The sequence below is a fragment of the Anabas testudineus genome, chromosome 18 (assembly GCF_900324465.2).
Source record: "Anabas testudineus chromosome 18, fAnaTes1.2, whole genome shotgun sequence".
Classification (NCBI taxonomy): domain Eukaryota; kingdom Metazoa; phylum Chordata; class Actinopteri; order Anabantiformes; family Anabantidae; genus Anabas; species Anabas testudineus.
This window is the reverse complement of record NC_046627.1, coordinates 6813397-6834812: the sequence shown is the minus strand read 5'-3', so window position 1 is coordinate 6834812 and position 21416 is coordinate 6813397. Positions and strand designations below refer to the sequence as shown.

At 40.2% G+C, this 21416-nt stretch overlaps 2 protein-coding genes across 2 annotated transcripts in view; both read right to left on the bottom strand.

Moving 5' to 3' along the window:
- Positions 1 to 21416, bottom strand: part of LOC113168720 (NLR family CARD domain-containing protein 3-like) — a 434580-nt gene that overhangs the window by 313216 nt on the left and 99948 nt on the right. The window lies entirely within an intron of this gene.
- Positions 1579 to 21416, bottom strand: part of LOC113168127 (NACHT, LRR and PYD domains-containing protein 12-like) — a 260345-nt gene continuing 240507 nt past the window's right edge. The window contains exons 14-17 of the mRNA XM_026369133.2: positions 4295 to 4468; positions 3507 to 3680; positions 2269 to 2315; positions 1579 to 2108 (exon numbers count right to left, since the gene is read on the bottom strand). Coding sequence (XP_026224918.2) covers positions 1579 to 2108; positions 2269 to 2315; positions 3507 to 3680; positions 4295 to 4468 — 925 coding nt within the window. The remainder of the gene's footprint in view (positions 2109 to 2268; positions 2316 to 3506; positions 3681 to 4294; positions 4469 to 21416) is intronic.

The following is a 21416-nucleotide window of genomic DNA, read 5'->3' as shown; positions in this document are numbered from 1 at the left end:
CCACATGAAATAAAATAGTTCATTATAAGAAGAAAAAGAAGAAAGAAAAGCACAGAGGGTTTTTTTTACGATGGGTTTTAGGATTAAACTAAACTGTTCTTTAGAGGCGACAATTCCCAGTTCACCCCCCGATCCCTGGCTGCATGTTGAAGTGTCCCTGGACAAGACACTGAACCCTGAACCCTTGGTGCCTAAACTGCAGCTTCCTGTCCAAAATGAATTTCATCAAGAGGATTAATAAAGAATCAATTATCATTATTATTCATCTGAATCAACATAGTCCTCATTCCACCTGCTACATAAGGTTGATAAACGGTTGTTTCCCTCATGTACTTCAGTAAAAGTACACTAAATATTTCTTATACAGTTGTTCTCTAAACAACGACGACACTACGCCTGCCCAGTCCACTCTCACACTGTCGGGAGTGAAAGCCTGAACTGAAGCGTTGACTTCAATGCAAAGAGGACATGTGACAGCGAAACAGAGGAAAGTTAAAACCACTGTTGATCCACAAAACACTCTGAACCCACAATGACATGTGGAACTATTGTTCTGGTTTCTTCTTCATGTGGAACTGTACTGTGGAATTTAAAGTCAGTCTCTGTAACGCTGAAGCAGAGCTCCAACAACATTCAGTCTCACTTTGTAGGCGACTGTTTGCTTCAAGGAAGGTGCATAGAAGAAATAACAGGGATGGAGCTGAAGTGCACTGTTTGGTGCTAACATGAGAGCATCGCTGACATGGTCGTCTGCTGCTGTAACATACTGGACTGTCACTAATGGAGTCACAGTCATTATTCCCTCTGTTTGAAATTAGGACCAGTGTTTCTGTGATGTCAGCACTCTGTTTACATGGGAGAGGATTAATAAAGTAGCACATGATGTCAGAAACAGTCTTAGAGCAGTATTTCTGTGGCCTAGTGTTGGAATAATACATGTACAGTCCATCCCAATAAGAACCACTAGATCAACATAATGCAGATTGGAGAATATTGACTGTTTTCTTTATTTCAGTCTGTTTGGTATAAAAACACCAAATGGACTGGGTGGAGTTTCAAAGGCATCTTCAGCCGTCCGTGCTGTTGATGTGACTGTCAGGGTGGATGTGTTTATGCATCATCTGCTCATGGTCGACCTGACCTGAAAGACACATCTATTGGATCATGTCTGTAGGTTGTAGTTCACATTCAGGCCTGTGAAGCTGCTGATGGACACATTTATGATCAGAAGGACAGGAATTCATGTCAAATCACATAGAACCACCTGATGCTCATAGAATCTGTCTGACTGTAGTCCAAACTGTAGTATGGAGTTTAAACTGCAGCTGAGACTTTAGTTAGTTCAACTTCTAACGACCTAAACTAGAGAAAACATAAGTACACAAAGTTAATACTTCTAAAATACTCCACTGAAAGAAGAACAAGTTTTCCAGGGATCATTAAGAACTGGTTCAAGAAGAAACTGATTGAATCCATGAATCTGAAAACGTGTGTGTGAGTGAAAGAGACAGACATGTAGAGACTGAACTATCTGTTCAACAGAAACGACGTTTCTCTGACAGGACGACACTCTCAGTACTACACTGAACACAGAGACACTGAGGAACCTGGCCAGAACCCAAACCCAGGATAAAGAGGTTCAGTGAATGTGGTGTTGATGGTGTGGAGGTGGATCAGTTTGTCAGAGGAGACTCTGTAGAAGGACAGAGTCCCAGCAGGACAGTCTACATACACTGATACTCTGTTAGAGACAGAGGAGGAGATGAATGTTCTTATATTATTGTGACAGACAAAGTAACCACTAACATCTTCTGAGCAGCTCAGACTCCAGGACTGATCATTCCATTCAAACCCACAGTCTTTAATGTCTCCTCTCCTTCTAATTCCTCTGTAACTCACTGATATATCAACCCCTCCGCTCCACTCGACCTCCCAGTAACAGCGACCAGTCAGACCATTACTACACAGCAGCTGAGGACACTGGTCAAATCTGTCTGGATGATCAGGATATGACTGAAGCTCCCTCACACGTGTCACCTTCCTGTTGTTGTCAGACAGATGTAGTTTTCTGTTCACTGTGTTTGTGTCGATGGTGAGTTGACAGAAATCTGATGGAGAGAACAAGACACAATCCAGCTGCAGTTATTAATCTATCATCAGTTTGATGAGGACTCATGACATCAGGGATTTGAATGAGTGATGTGACAGTTTGAAGATGGTTGAATGTTGCTGCTTTGTTTTCATCAGTCTCATTAAAAACACACTTACACTTCCTCAGACCTGGTCTCAACCATCGGACTCCACCAGGCTCCACCCTGAAAGGAGGAGGGGGGTCAGAGCAGCACATTCTCTTTCAGCATGCACACATGGACATTACATGGCTCTCATACACACAGTGTGTTCTGGTTCTGTTCTAATGGAGGCTTGTATGTAGGGATGGACATTCAGCAAACTAGTAAGGAATTGGAGTCCTTATCTTGGAATTCTACGGAGCAGGGAGGTGACATGGAGGAAAGATTTCAATTCTCTAGTTCACAGCAGTTTTGGTGTCAGACACCTGCTTTCAGTCTCACTCTGTCACCAGACAAACTAATGTGACACCACAGGAAGCAGGAAACTGGAGAGCAAAGTTCAAGAGGCTCAACTCCACATACATGGACTCAGTGTGTGTGTTTTCCTCTCTCTAATGTCTGTGGACTGATCTCAGCTGAGCTTCACACGTTGTCCTGTGTTCAGAGGAAGTCTAGTTCACCTACAGCTACTGGATATTGATCATTACACACAGACTTTGTGGCTTCATCTGATTTGGTGTCAGATTTGTTGGAGCAGCCAGAAACAGAAAGTGAAAACAGGAGTTTGATGAGAAAAACATTCAATCACAAACTAATTCTTCAACTGGGAACAACAAGGAGTTTTTCCTCTTTGACAGATTGTAATGATGAAATGAACATGTTCTAGTTCTGATTTACTGTCTCCTATATATGACACAAGATCTCATCATGACAAGATCAGGATCTCAGGAAGGTGAAGATGCTTCAATCATCACTATTTGAGGAGACAGAGACACGATGCTGTGACCTGATTCAATTCTCTGATATTCATTCATTGTCATTCTGTGGATAAAAACTCTACCTATAAGGTGGATGAATTTCCTGCTCAGTTCACAGAATCTAATGTAACACCTGATTTCGTCATGAGGTGATTTCTTCCCAAAGTCAGAATGAGACACTGAAGTTTGAATTACAGGAGCTCCCCTCTTTTCTTTGCTGAATATAAAGTGCTTCAGTGAAGATTTGTCATCAGCTGAGACGAAATGTTTCAAGCAAAAAACTACTTTCTGCTGCAGTGTTCATTAACATGACTCCACAGTGAGACACAAACTGATGCTGACACATTTTTATTCCTTTCATGGCAAAAAGGTGTGTTTGTTTTACTCATCTAAACAAACAAGAGTCATTAATCATTAACATCCCACTTGTCTGTGGCTGCAGCAGGCCTCTCCATACCTGAGAGTGTCCGGTCTCATGTGTGGATCCTCCAGTCCAGCAGACAGCAGCTTCAGTCCTGAGTCTCCCGGATGATTGTAGCTCAAGTCCAGCTCTCTCAGATGTGAGGGGTTGGAGCTCAGAGCTGAGGCCAGAGAAACACAGCCTTCCTCTGTGATCAGACAGCCTGACAGTCTGCAGACACACAAACAACACATAGGAGACTTGGTGCTTGGTTTTTCTGTACAGACCAACATCACATACTCCTATTTGTATTTGAAGCACATTTAGTTACATACAGTGGAAAGAAGAAGTAAGTGAACTACTTTTGATAACCTGTCTTGCATCAATTGTTCATGAAATATGATCTAATTTGTAAGTTGATAAAACACCTGAAGAGTCCTGATCTTTCAATTCATTGAACACAACCATTAAACATATGGAGTGATGGTGGAAAAAGTCAGTGAAACACTGTCTGATGTCACAACAACAACTATTGTCAGGTGTCAAACCTGGAATCCAATTAATGAAATAAAGAATAGAGGTGTGGTTGAAAGCTACATGTCTGTTCAATAAAGAGATGAAAGATAATGAATGTCTGATGTTAAACATTCATGATCTATAATGTTAAAAAAAAATGGTATTTTTTATATTTGTGGCATTCGTGTCACATATATAGAATAATTTATGAACAAAATGAGAAACACATGAAACTACCTTTAATAACAACATTAACAAGAAAAACTATAATCCTGATTGAAGTCTCAGAAAAATGGTTGTGAAAAATGTACTTAAGTTAATGAATCAACCTGAGAGTTTCCAGTTTACAGTGTGGATTCTCCAGTCCAGCAGACAAGAGCTTCACTCCTGAATCCTGTAGGTCGTTGTTACTCAGGTCCAGCTCTCTTAGACTAGAGGACTGAGAACTGAGAACTGAGGACAGAGATTCACAGCTTCTCTCTGAGAGGTTACAGCCACTCAGTCTGAAAAACAGCAATGTATAACATGACAACATTTGTGTTAAACTGTAATCACCTTTAATGTTGGCTCTGAACTCCAAAGATACAACACAATGAATAAAATCACACAAGATATTACAGTTATTTTACATATTGTAAAAATACTGATGAAAATCTTAGGCAACTTAAAACTTTGGACATTAGAAAGTTTAATTTGCTTGGGTCTCTCTAATGTCAGCAGTGTTGGACATTTTAAATATCTCCAGTTATTTAAAACACAAACTTGACCTGACCTGAGAGTTTCCACTCAGTCTGCAAAACAGTGATGCATAACACTTGTGTTAAAATAAAATGAAATATGTTGTAATACAAGAAAACAAGTAATAAGTTATGTTCTGTTGTTGAAATACAGTAGCTTTGAAATCAGTGATGAGTACATTCCACTATAGTTAGACTTACACTACTTTCTTGGAGACTTTGACGACTCCCAGCACAAACTGAAGATCATTCTCTGAAAAGTTTGAAGAGTATCTAAATGGATCAAACACGTCCAGATCTTTTCCTGATGACACCAACATGAAGAGCAGAGCTGACCACTGAGCAGGAGACAGTTTATATGTGGAGAGACTTCCTGAGTCCAGGTACTGTTGGATCTCCTCCACTAGAGAACGATCATTCAATTCCTCCAGACAGTGGAACAGGTTGATGCTTTTCTCTGCTGAGGGAGTCTCTTTGATCTTCTTCTTGATGTACTGGACTGTTTCCTGATTGGTCTGTAAACTACTTCCTGTCTTTGTCTTCAAACCTTGTAGGAGAGTCTGATTTGTCTCCAGTGAAAGACCAAGGAGAAAACGGAGAAACAAGTCCAGGTGTCCATTTGGACTCTGTACGGCCTTGTCCACAGCACTCTGGTGGAGAAGTTTTAGCTCAGGTCCAACTTCTTTGGACCACAGAGAAGTTGACTGTTCTTCAGACAGCAGATTGACTCCGGAGTTGATGAAGGTCAGATGGACATGAAGAGCAGCCAGAAACTCCTGAACACTCAGATGGACGAAGCAGAACACCTTGTCATGGTAAAGTCCTCTCTCCTCTTTAAAGATCTGTGTGAACACTCCTGAGTACACTGAGGCTGCTCTGATATCGATGCCACACTCTGTCAGGTCTGATTCATAGAAGATCAGGTTTCCTTTCTGCAGCTGCTCAAAAGCCAATTTTCCTAGAGACTCAATCATCTTCCTGCTCTCTGGACTCCAGTGTGGATCTGTCTCAGCTCCTCCATCATACTTGATGTTCTTCACTCTGGACTGAACCACCAGGAAGTGGATGTACATCTCAGTCAGGGTCTTGGGCAGCTCTCCTCCCTCTCTGGTTTTCAACACATCCTCCAGAACTGTAGCAGTGATCCAGCAGAAGACTGGGATGTGACACATGATGTGGAGGCTTCGTGATGTCTTGATGTGGGAGATGATTCTTCTGGCCTGCTCCTCATCTCTGAACCTCTTCCTGAAGTACTCCTCCTTCTGTGGGTCACTGAACCCTCTGACCTCTGTCACCATATCAACACACTCAGGAGGGATCTGATTGGCTGCTGCAGGTCGTGTGGTTATCCAGAGACGACCAGAGGGAAGCAGGTTCCCCCTGATCAGGTTTGTCAGCAGCACATCCACTGAGGTGGACTCTGTCACATCAGTCAGGATCTGATTGTTGTGGAAGTCCAGAGGAAGTCGACACTCATCCAGACCGTCCAAGATGAACACAACCTGGAACTCTTCAAACCTGCAGATTCCTGCTTCTTTGGTTTCAGTAAAGAAGTGATGAACAAGTTCCACCAAGCTGAACTTTTTCTCTTTCAGCACATTCAGCTCTCTGAAAGCCAATGGAAATGTGAACTGTATGTCCTGGTTGGCTTTGTCTTCAGCCCAGTCCAGAGTGAACTTCTGTGTTAAGACTGTTTTCCCAATGCCAGCCACTCCCTTTGTCATCACTGTTCTGATTGGTTCCTCTCTTCCAGGTGAGCCTTTAAAGATGTCTTCTTGTCTGATGGTTGTTTCTGGTCTGTCTGGTTTCCTGGATGCTGTTTCAATCTGTCTGACCTCATGTTCATCATTGACCTCTCCAGTCCCTCCCTCTGTGATGTAGAGCTCTGTGTAGATCTGGTTCAGAAGGGTTGGGTTCCCTGCTTTAGCAATCCCCTCAAACACACACTGGAACTTCTTCTTCAGATTAGATTTAAGTTCACGCTGACAAACTGCAGCTGAAGTTCCTGAATGAAACCACAAAAACATGATCAATATAATTTCTAATGAAAAGACAGTTTGACAGTTTCATGACCCTAAATGATTCACATTTCAACATATTAACACTCCACATCTTCAGCTCTCAGTAAACGTCTCATTTGTCCATGATGTTAAATGTTTAGAGAAATCCTCTTACTGCTCTGCAGACAGTCAGCCAGCTCCTCCTGCTTCATTCTACTCAGGAAGTTCAGTGTGATCTTCAGAAATGCCTCTTTGCTGCTCCTCCTCTGCTCTTCATCCTCACCATTCAACATGTCCTCATCCTCCCTCTGGCTCTCTAAGCATTGTGGGTAATCTGGACTGAGAACCCTCTGGATCTTCTTCAGCTCGTTCTTCACAAAATTCACAATGTTCTCCTCCAGCAGCTGGAACAGAAACTATATGAATGACACAATCCAACTCAAATCATGGAGCCAAACATCAGATCCATGTTGGACAGACTGACAATCCACTGGTCTAAAAAGTGCAGCATGGAGATTATTGGGAACACAAGATATGTTGGAAAAGTAGTAGTTGGACATGTACAGACCAGAAATATGGAGTCCAGCTGTGTTGGATGCTGCTGGGCAGACTGACCACTGGGAACCTCTGAGCTCTCCTGGTCCACTCTGTGGAGGAATCATCAAGAATGAGCTCACAGTATGTCTGTCCACACAGAGACACACACAAGGTAAAGGTCCATGAAGAGAGATTTGATGTGAACAGTGAATCAGAGACTCCCTGTAGTGGTGAAGCTTTACTGTCACCAGTCACTTTGGTTTAGTCTCAGCAGCTCTGAACAACAGATATCTCTGCCTCCCTCACTGAACAATGCTCAAGTGTTGGAACAAGGCATCTAGAGACAGAGTCTGCTTGGATCACACTGGTTGTACTGGGCAGCTCCCAGTCTGAATATGTTGAACTGTGTGAGTATGAGGCAGAGTGCTGCTGCTCACACAATTCACTTGACTAATTCACATTTGAACAACTTCATTCCTTCATTAGTTGGTGGATCCTAAATGAATCTTCAAACGTCAGCTCTGGTACTGACACTGGGGACAAACAGTCCTCTACACTGACTTCAACAACATTAGAACTAAAGTCTTCCAACAGGAAGTGAAGAAGTCAAGACTCTTTAAGACATTTGTACCAAAATCTTCATTTGGAGAACTTCAATCACAAAGATTTGATCAGAGTTCAACATTTGTGGTGTTCAGCTGCTTCCTTTGACGTCTGCCTGCAAGTCAGCACTTCATTAGAAGAGGAGCAGCCCCCTGAGACCCTCTACAGGATCAGTGGTTTAGCTACTGGCTGGATGGAGATTTGATCCATGACCAGAGTGTTTGCTGGAAGAATAGTGAAGAAAGCTTCTCTTTCAAATCAACATCATATTATTCAGACTGATTTTAAACTTACAATAACTTACTCTGTGTCTGATGAAGGTTGATGTCTAAAATTAATAGGATGGTTATTTGACCGTTCACTCTTTAAGGACACACAGCTGGGTTCAGGTCCTGGTCTAGGAGATTCTGGTCTTTGATGGGACCTGATAGAAAAACAACTTTGGTGACGCTCACATATTCAGTCAAAGTTTCCTTCATAAATGACAAATATAATCAGAAGAATAGTAAAAATGTCCTGATGAAATATTCAATTCTAGATGAGACTTGGAGACAGAATCAGTCCGATGGTCTCAGTCATCTCACCTCTGAGCTTTGGTCTGGCTCTCATGGTCCCCACACAGAGTGGTTTTAGAGGGAGGGACTCCCTCCTCTCTGTCCTCACACTGATCCATGCTGCTGAATCCACATCCACATCAGCTCACACACACTTTCTACCTTCATGTGGAGAGGAAACACAAATCATTGATGTGCAGTGAAAACTGAAATCCTCCTTTCCATCATTTCTCCTGGACAAAGATCAGCTGCTCCTCCACTGATTGGCTCTTCTTTCCTCTTTCATATCAGTGTCACTTGAATGCAGTCAGACAGCAGTGGGAGGCAGAGGAAGCTGCCATCAGCTGCTCTACTTCTACTATCAGTCCACTAGATGGAGGCATGAAGCTGCAGCCCAGCACACACAGGAGGATGGACCAACATTTACACTCACTCAGTCATTTGGACTGACGCTGATACTTCACTAACTTTTCCACCACTAAACAACATTTAGAGATAAACACAGAAAAATAATCTGATCATCTGTGTTATCTGAGAAAATCATGGAGATACTTTAAAAACTGCATGTACAGTAAACTTCCTCTGTGCCTCAGTCAAATCAAAGTCTAAATAGAGTTTCTACAAACAGACTTACTACACTGTAGGTCTGGAAATGACTGAGAATCACCAGTTTGCTGTACAACAATCTACTCTAATGATTCCTGTACACATGTGCTCTGTTTGCAGAGGGGGTGGGGGTTCATTTATGTGAGTCCTGAACAGAAACACACATGAAAATCTACTTTGGGAAACCACAGCAGCAACAGCTACAGTGCAGCAGCAGAGATGATTTTCTTGTACAAACCTGGAACTCAGGCCCTTAGTTCTGTTACAACAACAAACAATATTTCCTTCTGTAATGGAGTAAAAGTAACTTCAAATAAATGTAATCAGCAAAGAAATCAAAGAAGATTTAGAGAAAAGAAAATCAGACACAATCAAACAATTAAACTTAGTCTGTAATAAACATAATCCTATTGGTGGCCCATCACTCTTAGAAACTCTGCTTACCTATATTTTCACCAGTCACCTTCAAACAGGGATTTCAAACCTTATTGCAGAAACACAATCTGGCTTCTTCAAAGGTCGATCAATGAACAATAATATAAGGCTGGAAGATATCACTGAATATAGAAACCTGATCTAAGATGAAGGTTTTCTTCTGTTTTTAGACCTTTTGAGAGTTATTGATTCTGTAGAACATTATTTCATCCTTATAACATTTGAACATAATTTAACCCCATGAGTCCTGTAGTGAGGATCTACTGACAGAGAAAGTCGGAGCTGTTCTCCAGCGGCTGTCCGGCCGAGCTCAGACCGCATTTAGTGGCTCAGACAGCGGGAGAGCAGCGGCTCATCTCCGCCTCCTCCACAGGCTGATGGAGGCAGGAAAAGCTGCCTTCAGTCCTCAGTAAGTGGAGCTCCACAGTAACAACGACTCTGTGTTCAACTAGAGACCATCCACTAACTCTATGTCCATTAAAGACGGTTTTAAACGACACATTTTACTGCGTCACAACAATAAAAGGCGGAAATAATGAACCAGGAAGAGAGATGAGGTGGAACCACGGTCCTGGATCGGTACCGTAGTGAAACCTCCTATTAGTGAACTTTAGTCTTCATTAGTTCAATAAACGGAACCAAAGAGAAAGAATCAAACAAAGCAAACTTACAGGAGATTCAGACAAAGTGGAGAAGAAGACGACTCTCCGAGAAAAGACTCTGACACAGGTGAGCTGTTACCTGGAATGACGTAGGACAGGTAGGAAGGAGGAAACAGGAGCAGATTTTCACAATAAGAGACAGACTGCTGTGTCCATGTTCCACTACTGACTGAAAGAGTGAACTGGAACTAACAGGACAAAACCAGGTTCATTTAATGAAGATGAATCAAACTAATCAAGAGCTCCACTTACTCAGCTTTTCCCCATGAACTTCATCCCTCAGCAGCTTCTCTTCTGTCTGTGGAAAAAAGGAGATTTGTTCACTTAAAGTTTTATTTTAGTCACATTCATTTAACTGACGACGTCCTTCATCAGTGTGTGTGTGTTTGTGTGCAGCCACACCATCATGTCTTCACTATAAAATATGCACTTACTGTAAACAAACCACCTCCACCTACTCTAAATTTAATCTGTCACAGGGTGGAAGAAACTGGATGAACAACTTTCTTTATGTTGAATCAGAAAGAGAAGAAGACCAGAGGAAAAACAGATAAATTACAACAAGTTGAGAATCGAGGTCTAATTATAGAAGAGATCATACTAAGTAGTAGTAGTAGTAGTAGTAGTAGTAGTAGTACTTCATAGAAATAACAGTGAGGACCAAGCGGTTGTTTGTCCACCTCCATAAAAGTGAAGCAGTCAGCTGCTTATAGGACGTTTGTGGTGAATCAGTCTAATATCAACTGCACACGTGGTAGAAGTAAACAAACCCAAAACTCAAGTCACAGTATGAAAACCTTACAGAGTTCCTCACTACAATTAGAAGTACCACTTCAAATTATTTACTATTACTGACATATGAAGAACAACAGTACAAGTACTCAAGCATTATTTCAATATGTCAGTATAATACTTTTTAACATGCACTATATTGTCCAAAGTATTCGCTCAGCCGTGACTCGCATATGAACTTAAGTGACATCCCATTCCTAATCCACAGGGGTCAATATGACGTTGGTCCACCGTTTGCAGCCATAACAGCTTCTATTTTTCTGGGAAGGCTGTCTAGGAGTGTGTTTATGGGAATTCTTGACCATTTTTTCAGAAGTGCATTTGTGAGATCACACACTGATGTTGGACGAGGAGGCCTGGCTCTCAGTCTCTGCTCTAATTCATCACTAAGGTGTTCTATCAGGTTGAGGTCAGGACTCTGTGCAGGCCAGATGAGCTCATCTACACCAGACCCATCCATCAGTCTACGTGTCCTACCACTTCATGGCTGAGTTGCTGTGGTTCTCAAACGCTTCCACGTTCTTATAATACAGCTGAGAGTTGACTGTGGAATATTTAAGTGAGAGGAAATTTCACGACTGGATTTGTTGCACAGGTGGCGTCCTATCACAGTTCAACGCTGGTATTCATTGAGCTCCTGAGAGAGACCCTTTCTTTCACAAATGTTGTCTGCATGCCTGGGTGCTTCAATTTAAACACCTGGGATACCTGATTCCGATTATTTGGATGGGTGTGCGAATACCTTTGGCAATATAGTGCATGTTTGTCTTTTATAAAGATTGTGCTACTACACATCTTCAGTGAAGTCAGAGGTGCCTCAGGTCTGTTCAGACACAGCTGATGACCACTCTGCACTGCTGTTTGTTTTGTGCCTGATCTTGGACTGATTCACCAAAAACCTCTTATAAGCCGCTGTCTGCTTCACTTTTATGGAGGTGGAAAACCAACCGCTTGGTTCTCACTGTTATTTCTATGAAGTATTACTACTACTACTACTACTACTACTACTACTATTTAGTATGATCTCTTCATCTTGCTGTGTTTCGTCTGTTTTTCCTCTGGTCTTCTTCTCTTTCTGGTTCAACAAACAGAAAGTTGTTCATCCAGTTTTTTTCCACCCTGTGACTTAAGTGTGTTTAAACAGAGTTAAATTTAGAGTAGGTGGAGGTGGTTTGTTTACAGTAAGTGCATATTTTTATAGTGAAGACATGAAGGTGTGGCTGCACACACACACATCACAGCATTAGTTAAATAATTGTAATAAAAATGAAACTAAACTTCATCTATAGCTACAGTCACACAAACACTCCTCATTACTGAATGTAGAACTACTTTGTAGTTGTTGTTTTTATTCTACTAAAATGTCAAAGTCATCCCCAGAAGTTCAGCACATGGACAGAAATAACAAGGACATGTCCACAAATAGAAAATAATGGAGAGAAGATTTACAATTGTTCCGTTTGATTTATTTCCACACAATCACAATTTCCTTCATCTAAGTCACACGAGAACTTGGCTCAACACAAATGTCTTCTATAGAAATAACATTCAGTCACATTTGATCTGATTTAAAACACATTTCTCCAGCAGATGTCGCCAAAGTCAAACCACCTGTTGTGTCAATCAAACGTCTCTTACCTACAGTGAGACACATGTTGGACTGGCAGTAGCTTTGTCACTTGGTGCTGTGATGGTTCTTGGTATTTGTGGTTTTGTCCTAAACAAGAGAATCAACAAAGGACAGAATTCAGCAGCTGTCAGCTCAATGTGACAATGATTTTTAGATTTTAATATATTTTACATAAAAAGTAAAAACTAAGGATGACGTGTGATTTTAGTTTATTGAACCTTTAGTTTATGTAAAAACAACAAAATGGAAATTCCTCCACTATGAGGATCTAAAACTGAGTAAATGTACATAGTTATTTACCAGCTCTGTTTTAATGTCAGAATTTGTTCTTTCATTTCCATTTAGTCATTTATCAGACGCTTTTATCCAAAGAGACTTGTGACTAGTGATGTGACGATGAGGCTCAGCTGTGTTGTTGTGCATGTTTATTGTGTGTATTGATTTGAATTGTTGTCTTTCCTGTTTACATCATGAGCACAATAAGTCTTCAGAGGGAATAAATACATTTGACCTTATTAGGATGAACAATCAATATTTCATTCATGAATTCATCACTGTGGTGCCTCCCTGATTTATCCAGTATCTGACCTGTAAATAGCAGCAGATAAATAAAAAAGTATCAGATTCAGAGTAGAAGTACTCTATTTAAGTGTAATCAGGAACATGCAGCTACTAATAAAAGTAAAAGTACACAATGCATTAAAATGTGACTTGAGATTTCACCACTGGGACAGAGAAACAGCTCAACTGTCCATTTGCAGCCCATGTTGTAGTCAGAGAGGGTTTTACATCAGTCGATATAAGAAGCAGAACAACGAATGAATGAGAAACGTTTCTTTTTTAATTTATTCATAAAGATTCAGATGCCACAGTGATTAGATGAACTTACTAAACTGTCGGCTCATCAATCATCATCGTTTGACATATTCTTTAGTCTGTGAATAAAATGCACATTTGTAATATTTCAACACCAATAAATATTTGTATCAACAATAACAAGGATCATCTGGAAAGATTTGCAGCCATGTAATAATTCAAACAGACCAAACAAGTCCCATTGAACAGGACTCACTTGATAGTTAACAGACAGATAAAGAACAGAGGAGGAGGTCGTTATCAAACTGTTCTCCCACAAATGTTGTTTGCTGGAAACTGGACTTGCTGCAGATCATGTTCTGTTCCAACACCATTTTTGCGCTTGTCTTCCAGATGTGGACGTTAGTGATGCTAATGATGAAATAGAAAAGGTTTCCTTCTTCATGGGACACAGGTTCTTGGCAGAGAGCGTATATTCCAGATTTCATATTTAGTTGGATATTAAAACCCTCCCTGTTCAGTTGGTCTCTCACCTGTCTGGAGCGGTAACAGTCCAGCAGCAGGTGCTGTCTCGTCCTCATCACAACCTGTCACCAGACATTTGTTAGTTTGGAAGAAACAGCTCCACTGGACCAGCGCTCTCAGAGGGAGTCTGTTCACTGGAATCAGCCACACTGGACCTTTTCAGGGTTTTCACACCTTATTTTATCACTTACATCTTTATTATTGGACCAGAATCTCAGATGATGGAGCCATATTTATAGTCTAATATGCCTCAATTTACATTCTCTTTAATTAGTTTGTATATAGTTTTAATGAAGAACTGTTCCAGGTTCTATTAAAATACTGATCAATAGTTTCTCCATAGAACAGTTAGTGATGTGCTGAACTAGACCTAACAGACAAATCCTGACACCTACACACACTTTGTTCCAGTTTACTTTATTGTTGAATGATGAATTTTACCTTCTACTTTTTGTTGTTCAGTTTTTAATGTGGTTCCATCAAAAACTTCATTAAATGAGTTTATTTATCATGAAAGCTCTTTACACAACTGTCATTTTATCTGGACTGTGAAAGTCGTGCAGCATCTTCATTCACAGTTGGTTCTTAAATGTTCCTAAACCTGACATCTCATGTGGATTCTGTAGTGTCGTGTTTATCACATTTACATCACATGTGAAAGGTCTCCAGTTCAAAACCAGGTGGAAACAGTTTTTATTTTTCACACAAGATCACGTCTAGAGCCATAAATTGAATAAATAAATAACATTTACTATTTTTAATCATGACTGACTGAGGAGGTTCTGACCAATATCCAACTTGAGTGAACAGATTGAACTTGATTTCAGACCGTAGTTCACACAATGTGAGACCAGGGGACGACTGGAAAATGAATGAATGATGAAATAAATACATAAATAAGAACAAGCTGTAATATGGGTCGATACAGATACAGAGGGTAAAATAAGTATTAAGCACTTTGTCATTCTTTTCATTAAATATAAAACTAAAAGTGCTTTTCACATGAAATCTTCACCAGATGTTGGTAAAAACCCAAACACACAGTCAAGGACACTCTCAACTGGTTTCAGAGAGAGAAAGTAAAGCTGCTGGAGTGGCCCAGCCCAGACAATCACCTGATTAGAGTCCAACTGAAATGTATGGAAAGAACTAAAGATCAGAGTTTAGAGAAGATTTGAAGACTGTTTGTGTAAAGAATGGACCAAAATCACAGCGAGCAACACACTCGACTAGTTTCTCCATACAGGAGGAGTCTTGAGGCTGAAATTACATCAAAGGTTTTTGTACAAAGTCTTAAATAAATTCCACTAAGTGTGTTCAATACTTTTTTCACTGTCAGTTCACATTATTGTCCATAACTTAATCTTTGGACATATATGGTTTGATGTCTTTTCATGTGTGGATTACATGGGTTGTTACCAGCATCTGGTGAAAATCTCCTGTAAAAAGCACTTTTATTAATATATTTACTGAGAAAAATGGAGACGTGTTCAATACTTATTTCACTCACTGTACAAAGAACTAAATACTTGAAAAATGTGAAAACTGGATCAACTTTGACATTTTATTGTCTGTTACGGCTTCTTACTGGATTCATTATTAACAGTTCTCCCCTTATTCAAACAGCACTGTCAGAACAGCAGGAATCAGAGGTGAGATATATTTTTATCACAAGACGTCACTGGAACAGATTTAACTTTCTTTGTTTCATATAATGTGATTGATGACCAAATAACAGGTCGGTATAGTCATAGAAAACATACAGTGACTTATTAGAAACGCTAAATACAAACACTTCCATTGAATCCTTAGAAGAAATGAACACAAACATCTGGACATGTGCAAAACAGCAACATTAATACATCAGAACTAGAAGAAATAGAACAACAACAATATGAAGAATCATCTGAACAACGACAACAGGAAGAACAACAAGAAGATTTATCATCAGAACAAGAAGAAAATGGGCTCAAAGTGCCGGGGGAGCAGTCAAATGTCCAATAAGCACCAGGACAGCTGTTGTTCTTCTTCTTCTTACTTGTCTGCAGACCGTCTTACTGTCTATTACTCTTTGATTTCTGACCATCATACATCTGGTTTTCCATCATTTTATTGGGACTATGGTGATTCGGAGTTGGAACATCTCCACCTGTTTGGTCCACATGTTCTCCCTCAGTAGTCCGTACATGATGGAGCTGGAATTAACATTAAAGTCCTGACTGAGACCTTTCAGGACTGTCCACACCTCCTGAGCTCTGTAACAGTCCATCAGGAGCTGTTGCTGTGTCTCATCTTGGTTGCAGTAGATCATGGGACACTGTTTAGTTGTTACCTAAGAGCTCCATGAAACTACTGCTCTGACAGGAAGTCTGTCCACACTTATCAGCCAGTGGACGTCTCTCATACTCTCTGACAGAAGTTTGTTTTTCAGGACATTTCTCAGCTCCTTTCCCTGTGCTCCTTGTACATGTTTAAAACTAATTAACATCCATTTTTAAAAACATTTATTAAAATCATTATTTAAAACATCATTACATAACTGATAAAACTCGGTGGGCTGAGTCTGCAGGACTTTTCCCAGTTTTTAATTGTTGGATGCTTTGGGGTGGCTGTGGCTCAATAGGTAAAGCAGTTGACTGCCAATCGCAGGATTGGTGGTTCGATTCCCCGCTGCCACGTCACATGCAGAAGCGTCCTTGGGCAAGATAGTTGATCCTGGTGAGTCAGGTCAGCTGCATTGCAGCTCTGCCTTGTTTGTGTGTGAATGAGATGCAGTGTAAAGCGCTTTGAGTGCCAGATAGGTAGAAAAGCGCTATATAAGTGCAGAACATTTACTTCCTCTTTTTTAACGTCAGAGAGCTGAAGGAACAGGAGCTGTATGAAGGGAGAGTCTCTAAAAAGGAGCTCACACTGTTGGACTCCCTGTTCGTTTCTTTGTAGACATCAGCACAGAGCTCTTAGATTACTTCTCTTTTCATCTTGTACAACAACATACAAAGCTTTCATTCGTTGTTGTCCAGATTTCAGTGCATAGAAAACCTTTGGTCTGTCATCTACTTCTGACAGTTTACAAATGTTATATAATGTCTCTAAGTTATCTAATTTTGTTTCATATTTATTTATTATAATATCTGATTTTAAACTTGTCATCATGTTTTCCTCTGAGTCAAATTGAGGTTTCATTTGTTTTAAGTTATTACACTTTGTCATTAATTTATCATAATAAACATTTTTGAGTTTATTTAATTCTTTATTTTTACATGTGAAGAAATCTCTCATTCTATATTTTAACATTTGCCATAATGTAATATCAGATTTAACTAAAATATTTAGTTGAAGTATTTAATGAATGTCATTGTGTATTTAACTTCCAGAATCCTCTGGAAGGAGGACAATTCTTTATTTGCCCCCTTTATTTGTCATGTTACAAACAGGACTAACGGGACCAACGAGTACCAACAAAAATATATTATTAACAAAATTGTCAGGGGACACAGGGAACTAACAAACATGAACAAAGTATCAACCAAAAGGGACCCAAAAACGCAGTGGTAAAGTACAAACAAAACCCTAGACCTGACATACAAAGTAACAACGAAAATCGACACACTAATGTGGACAAAGCTAACAGTCAAAGCAGATGTACAAAGAAACAAACCAAAATCACTGCACAAGGCAGGATGGATGGAAACAAACTAACAGGACAAAGTATCAACAAAAAACGATACATAAACGCAGACTAGTGATGTGACGTTTCATACCGAGGCTACGAAGCGTGAGTAGGGGAGGGGGCGTTTCCGCGGTGCGCGTATCGGCGCGTGCTTCATTTAGGGGAGGAGCTGAAAATGATGACGCATGAAGCCTCGCTGCCCGGCTGTACCACGTGACCGATTCAGGAAGTGGTTCAGGTGTCGCCGCGAGTTTTGACAGCGAAATAAAACCCGTCAGGCTCCATTCAAGATGTGGGTGTTTGATGGAGAGTTGCAGTGAGCTGAGAGTTTGGATAGCGTTTATATTGTTTTTGAATAAAAATTTCCCCTGTCTCGTACATCATTGCCCAAGTTACACAAGCATAACCTCTGCCCTTTTCCTAATTCCACAAGCGCTTTCACTGTCCTCTGCCTGATTATGTCCATACCATTTGCAGAAAAACAGCTTAACCTGATATTATGATATTACCATTGTGGGAAAATTTACACACAGAATACATAAAAATTATTATACACATATGTGATGATTTATATACAGACATTGTTTGGTCATGCATTTTGTGTAATTCATAGTCATTCCCAACACACATAACAGACACAGTTCAGTTCAATGCACCACACATGATGTGGTTCAGATCCAGCTGCCTGTGATTATACACTTGGCCAGTAGGTGGTTTCTGCACATGAAGCTTCGAGAAATGAACCCTTTCTTGAACCAGTTGGCTCAAGTGGGTCAATGCCTAATGAGGCTTCATCTCACCATCACTAACGCAGACCAAACTTACAAACAAAATAGTGGTTCCTGACAAACACAAACACTCTGTGTGGAGAGTGGGGGAAGAGGAAGGAAGACAAGGAACAGAAACAAAACAAAACAAAACCCACAGACAAAGGCAGAGGGAGGAACTGTAACATGTCGTAAGTAATCTACCATCCCTTCTTCTGATGATTTCTACATTGTGCGATTTGAAAAGTATCTCTCTTATCAAAATGACACATTTTTCTTTTTTGGCAGAGATTAATGACTTTGTTAACATCCTTGTCACTATTTAATCTTAACTCAATATATTAAAGTAACTTTTCACTAGGTAGTTGATTTTCTGTTATCTAGATGCAGTAGATTGAACACCTCAAGCATTTCATATAGAGATTTTTAGGAACCTCATTAGGAGAGAGAGGTTTCTTATCCGACTCTTCCTTTTCGTTAAAGGAGCAGCTCTGGCTCTACATTTCTTGGTAACTAACTAAAAGGGTATTTCTGCATGTGGTTCAATGGTTGAAATCAGGAAAATCTGGCGTTGGGGAAAATGAACTTTGCTAACAATCATATCTTTGTTCACCTTCATCAGAACTATCTTCCTTATTATGAACGTAATTCCCATTGCTCAAGTCATCATCACCTCAGATGTGCATTCATTCCTCTGTATTTTACTGAAGATGTATTCATTATTACGTGACTTTAGTTTTAATGACACAATCAAAAGTAAACAGACTCAAACATACAGTACAGACCAAAAGTTTGGACACACCTTCTCATTCAAAGAGGTTTCTTTATTTTCATGACTATGAAAATTGTAGATTCACACTGAAGGCATCAAAACTATGAATTAACACGTGGAATTGTATACATAACAAAAAAGTGTGAAACAACTGAAAATATGTCATATTCTAGGTTCTTCAAAGTACCCACCTTTTGCTCTGATTACTGCTTTGCACACTCTTGGCATTCTCTTGATGAGCTTCAAGAGGTAGTCACCTGAAATGGTCTTCCAACATTCTTGAAGGAGTTCCCAGAGATGCTTAGCACTTGTTGGCCCTTTTGCCTTCACTCTGCGGTCCAGCTCACCCCAAACCATCTCGATTGGGTTCAGGTCCGGTGACTGTGGAGGCCAGGTCATCTGGCGCAGCGCCCCATCACTCTCCTTCTTGGTCAAATAGCCCTTACACAGCCTGGAGGTGTGTTTGGGGTCATTGTCCTGTTAAAAATTAAATGATGGTCCAACTAAACGCAAATTCAAGACTGTGTGCCTGATTCACACAGTCTCCTCTTAACAGTTGTTCTAGAGATGTGTCTGCTGCTAGAACTCTGTGTGGCATTGACCTGGTCTCTAATCTGAGCTGCTGTTAACCTGCGATTTCTGAGGCTGGTGACTCGGATGAACTTATCCTCCGCAGCAGAGGTGACTCTTGGTCTTCCTTTCCTGGGGCGGTCCGCATGTGAGCCAGTTTCTTTGTAGCGCTTGATGGTTTTTGTGACTGCACTTGGGGACACTTTCAAAGTTTTCGGACTGACTGACCTTCATTTCTTAAAGTAATGATGGCCACTCGTTTTTCTTTACTTAGCTGCTTTTTTTCTTTCCATAGTACAAATTCTAAAAGTCTATTCAGTAGGACTATCAGCTGTGTATCCACCTGACTTCTGCACAACACAACTTATGGTCCCAACCCCATTTATAAGGCAAGAAATCCCACTTATTAAACCTAACAGGGCACACCTGTGAAGTAAAAACCATTTCAGGTGACTACCTCTTGAAGCTCATCAAGAGAATCTGAAGAGTGTGCAAAGCAGTAATCAGAGCAAAAGGTGGCTACTTTGAAGAACCTAGAATATGACATATTTTTTTAGTTGTTTCACACTTTTTTGTTATGTATATAATTCCACATGTGTTAATTAATAGTTTTGATGCCTTCAGTGTGAATCTACAATTTTCATAGTCATGAAAATAAAGAAACCTCTTTGAAGAACTTTTGGTCTGTACTGTATGTTTCCTGTCCTTCTTCCAAAATAATGAAACAATCTCTTGACACAATGTTGTACGTTCAAACTAAAGTTTTGTTAAAGTGGAGAAATAAAAGTATCTCTATGATGACTGTTTAAGAAGGAGTCTGTGCTTTTAAAATAAAAGGACCAATATTACATGTTAACATGAAACCCTGGATGTTCAAACAATCAGTGGATTATGAAGAACACTAAGTTCTGCACTTCACATTTGACTGAGTTCTGACTCTGAGAACAACAAAATTTTCGGATTCATCTCACACTGTTATTTTATTGAGTTATTTACTTAAAATAGTCCAGGTTCAATCTAAATAAAAACAAACAAACAAACAAACAAACAATATGTCCATCTTCAAACTTCAAACATATCAGAAGACATACATTCGGTCTTAAAGCACCCCTGATAAGCATCCACAGCAGTGTCCCAATGAAGTCAATGTGTGTGGACTTCGTAACTTTAGAGAGGTCAAAGGCTGTTCACACCTGATCCCCATGCAACCTGACAGAGCTTGAGAAGTTTTACAAAGAATAATGGCATAAAATTCCAGTGTCCAGATGTGCAAGCCTAATTGAGACCATGCTGTGATTGCAGCCAAAGGTGAATCTACTAAAAACTGATCTGAAGGGGGTGAATATCAACTGACATTACATCGTAGAAACATGTTTTCACTTTGACATTAATAAGGTATTGTTCTGTAATTTATTTGTAAAAGTCACTAACTTTTATTGACCATGACTGATGAAGGATGAAACATCCAAGGGACTGAATACTTTTTATAGACACTGTATCTGTTCAAAAGAGACAACGTTTCTCTGACAGGACGCGACTCTCCGTACTACACTGAACACAGAGACACTGAGGAACCAGGATACCAGAAGCCAAACCCAGGATAAAGAGGTTCAGTGAATGTGGTGTTGAAGGTGTGGAGGTGGATCAGTTTGTCAGAGGAGACTCTGTAGAAGGACAGAGTCCCAGCAGGACAGTCCACATACACTGATACTCTGTGAGAGACAAAGGAGGAGATGGATGTTTCTCTGTTGTTGTGACAGACAGAGTAACCACTA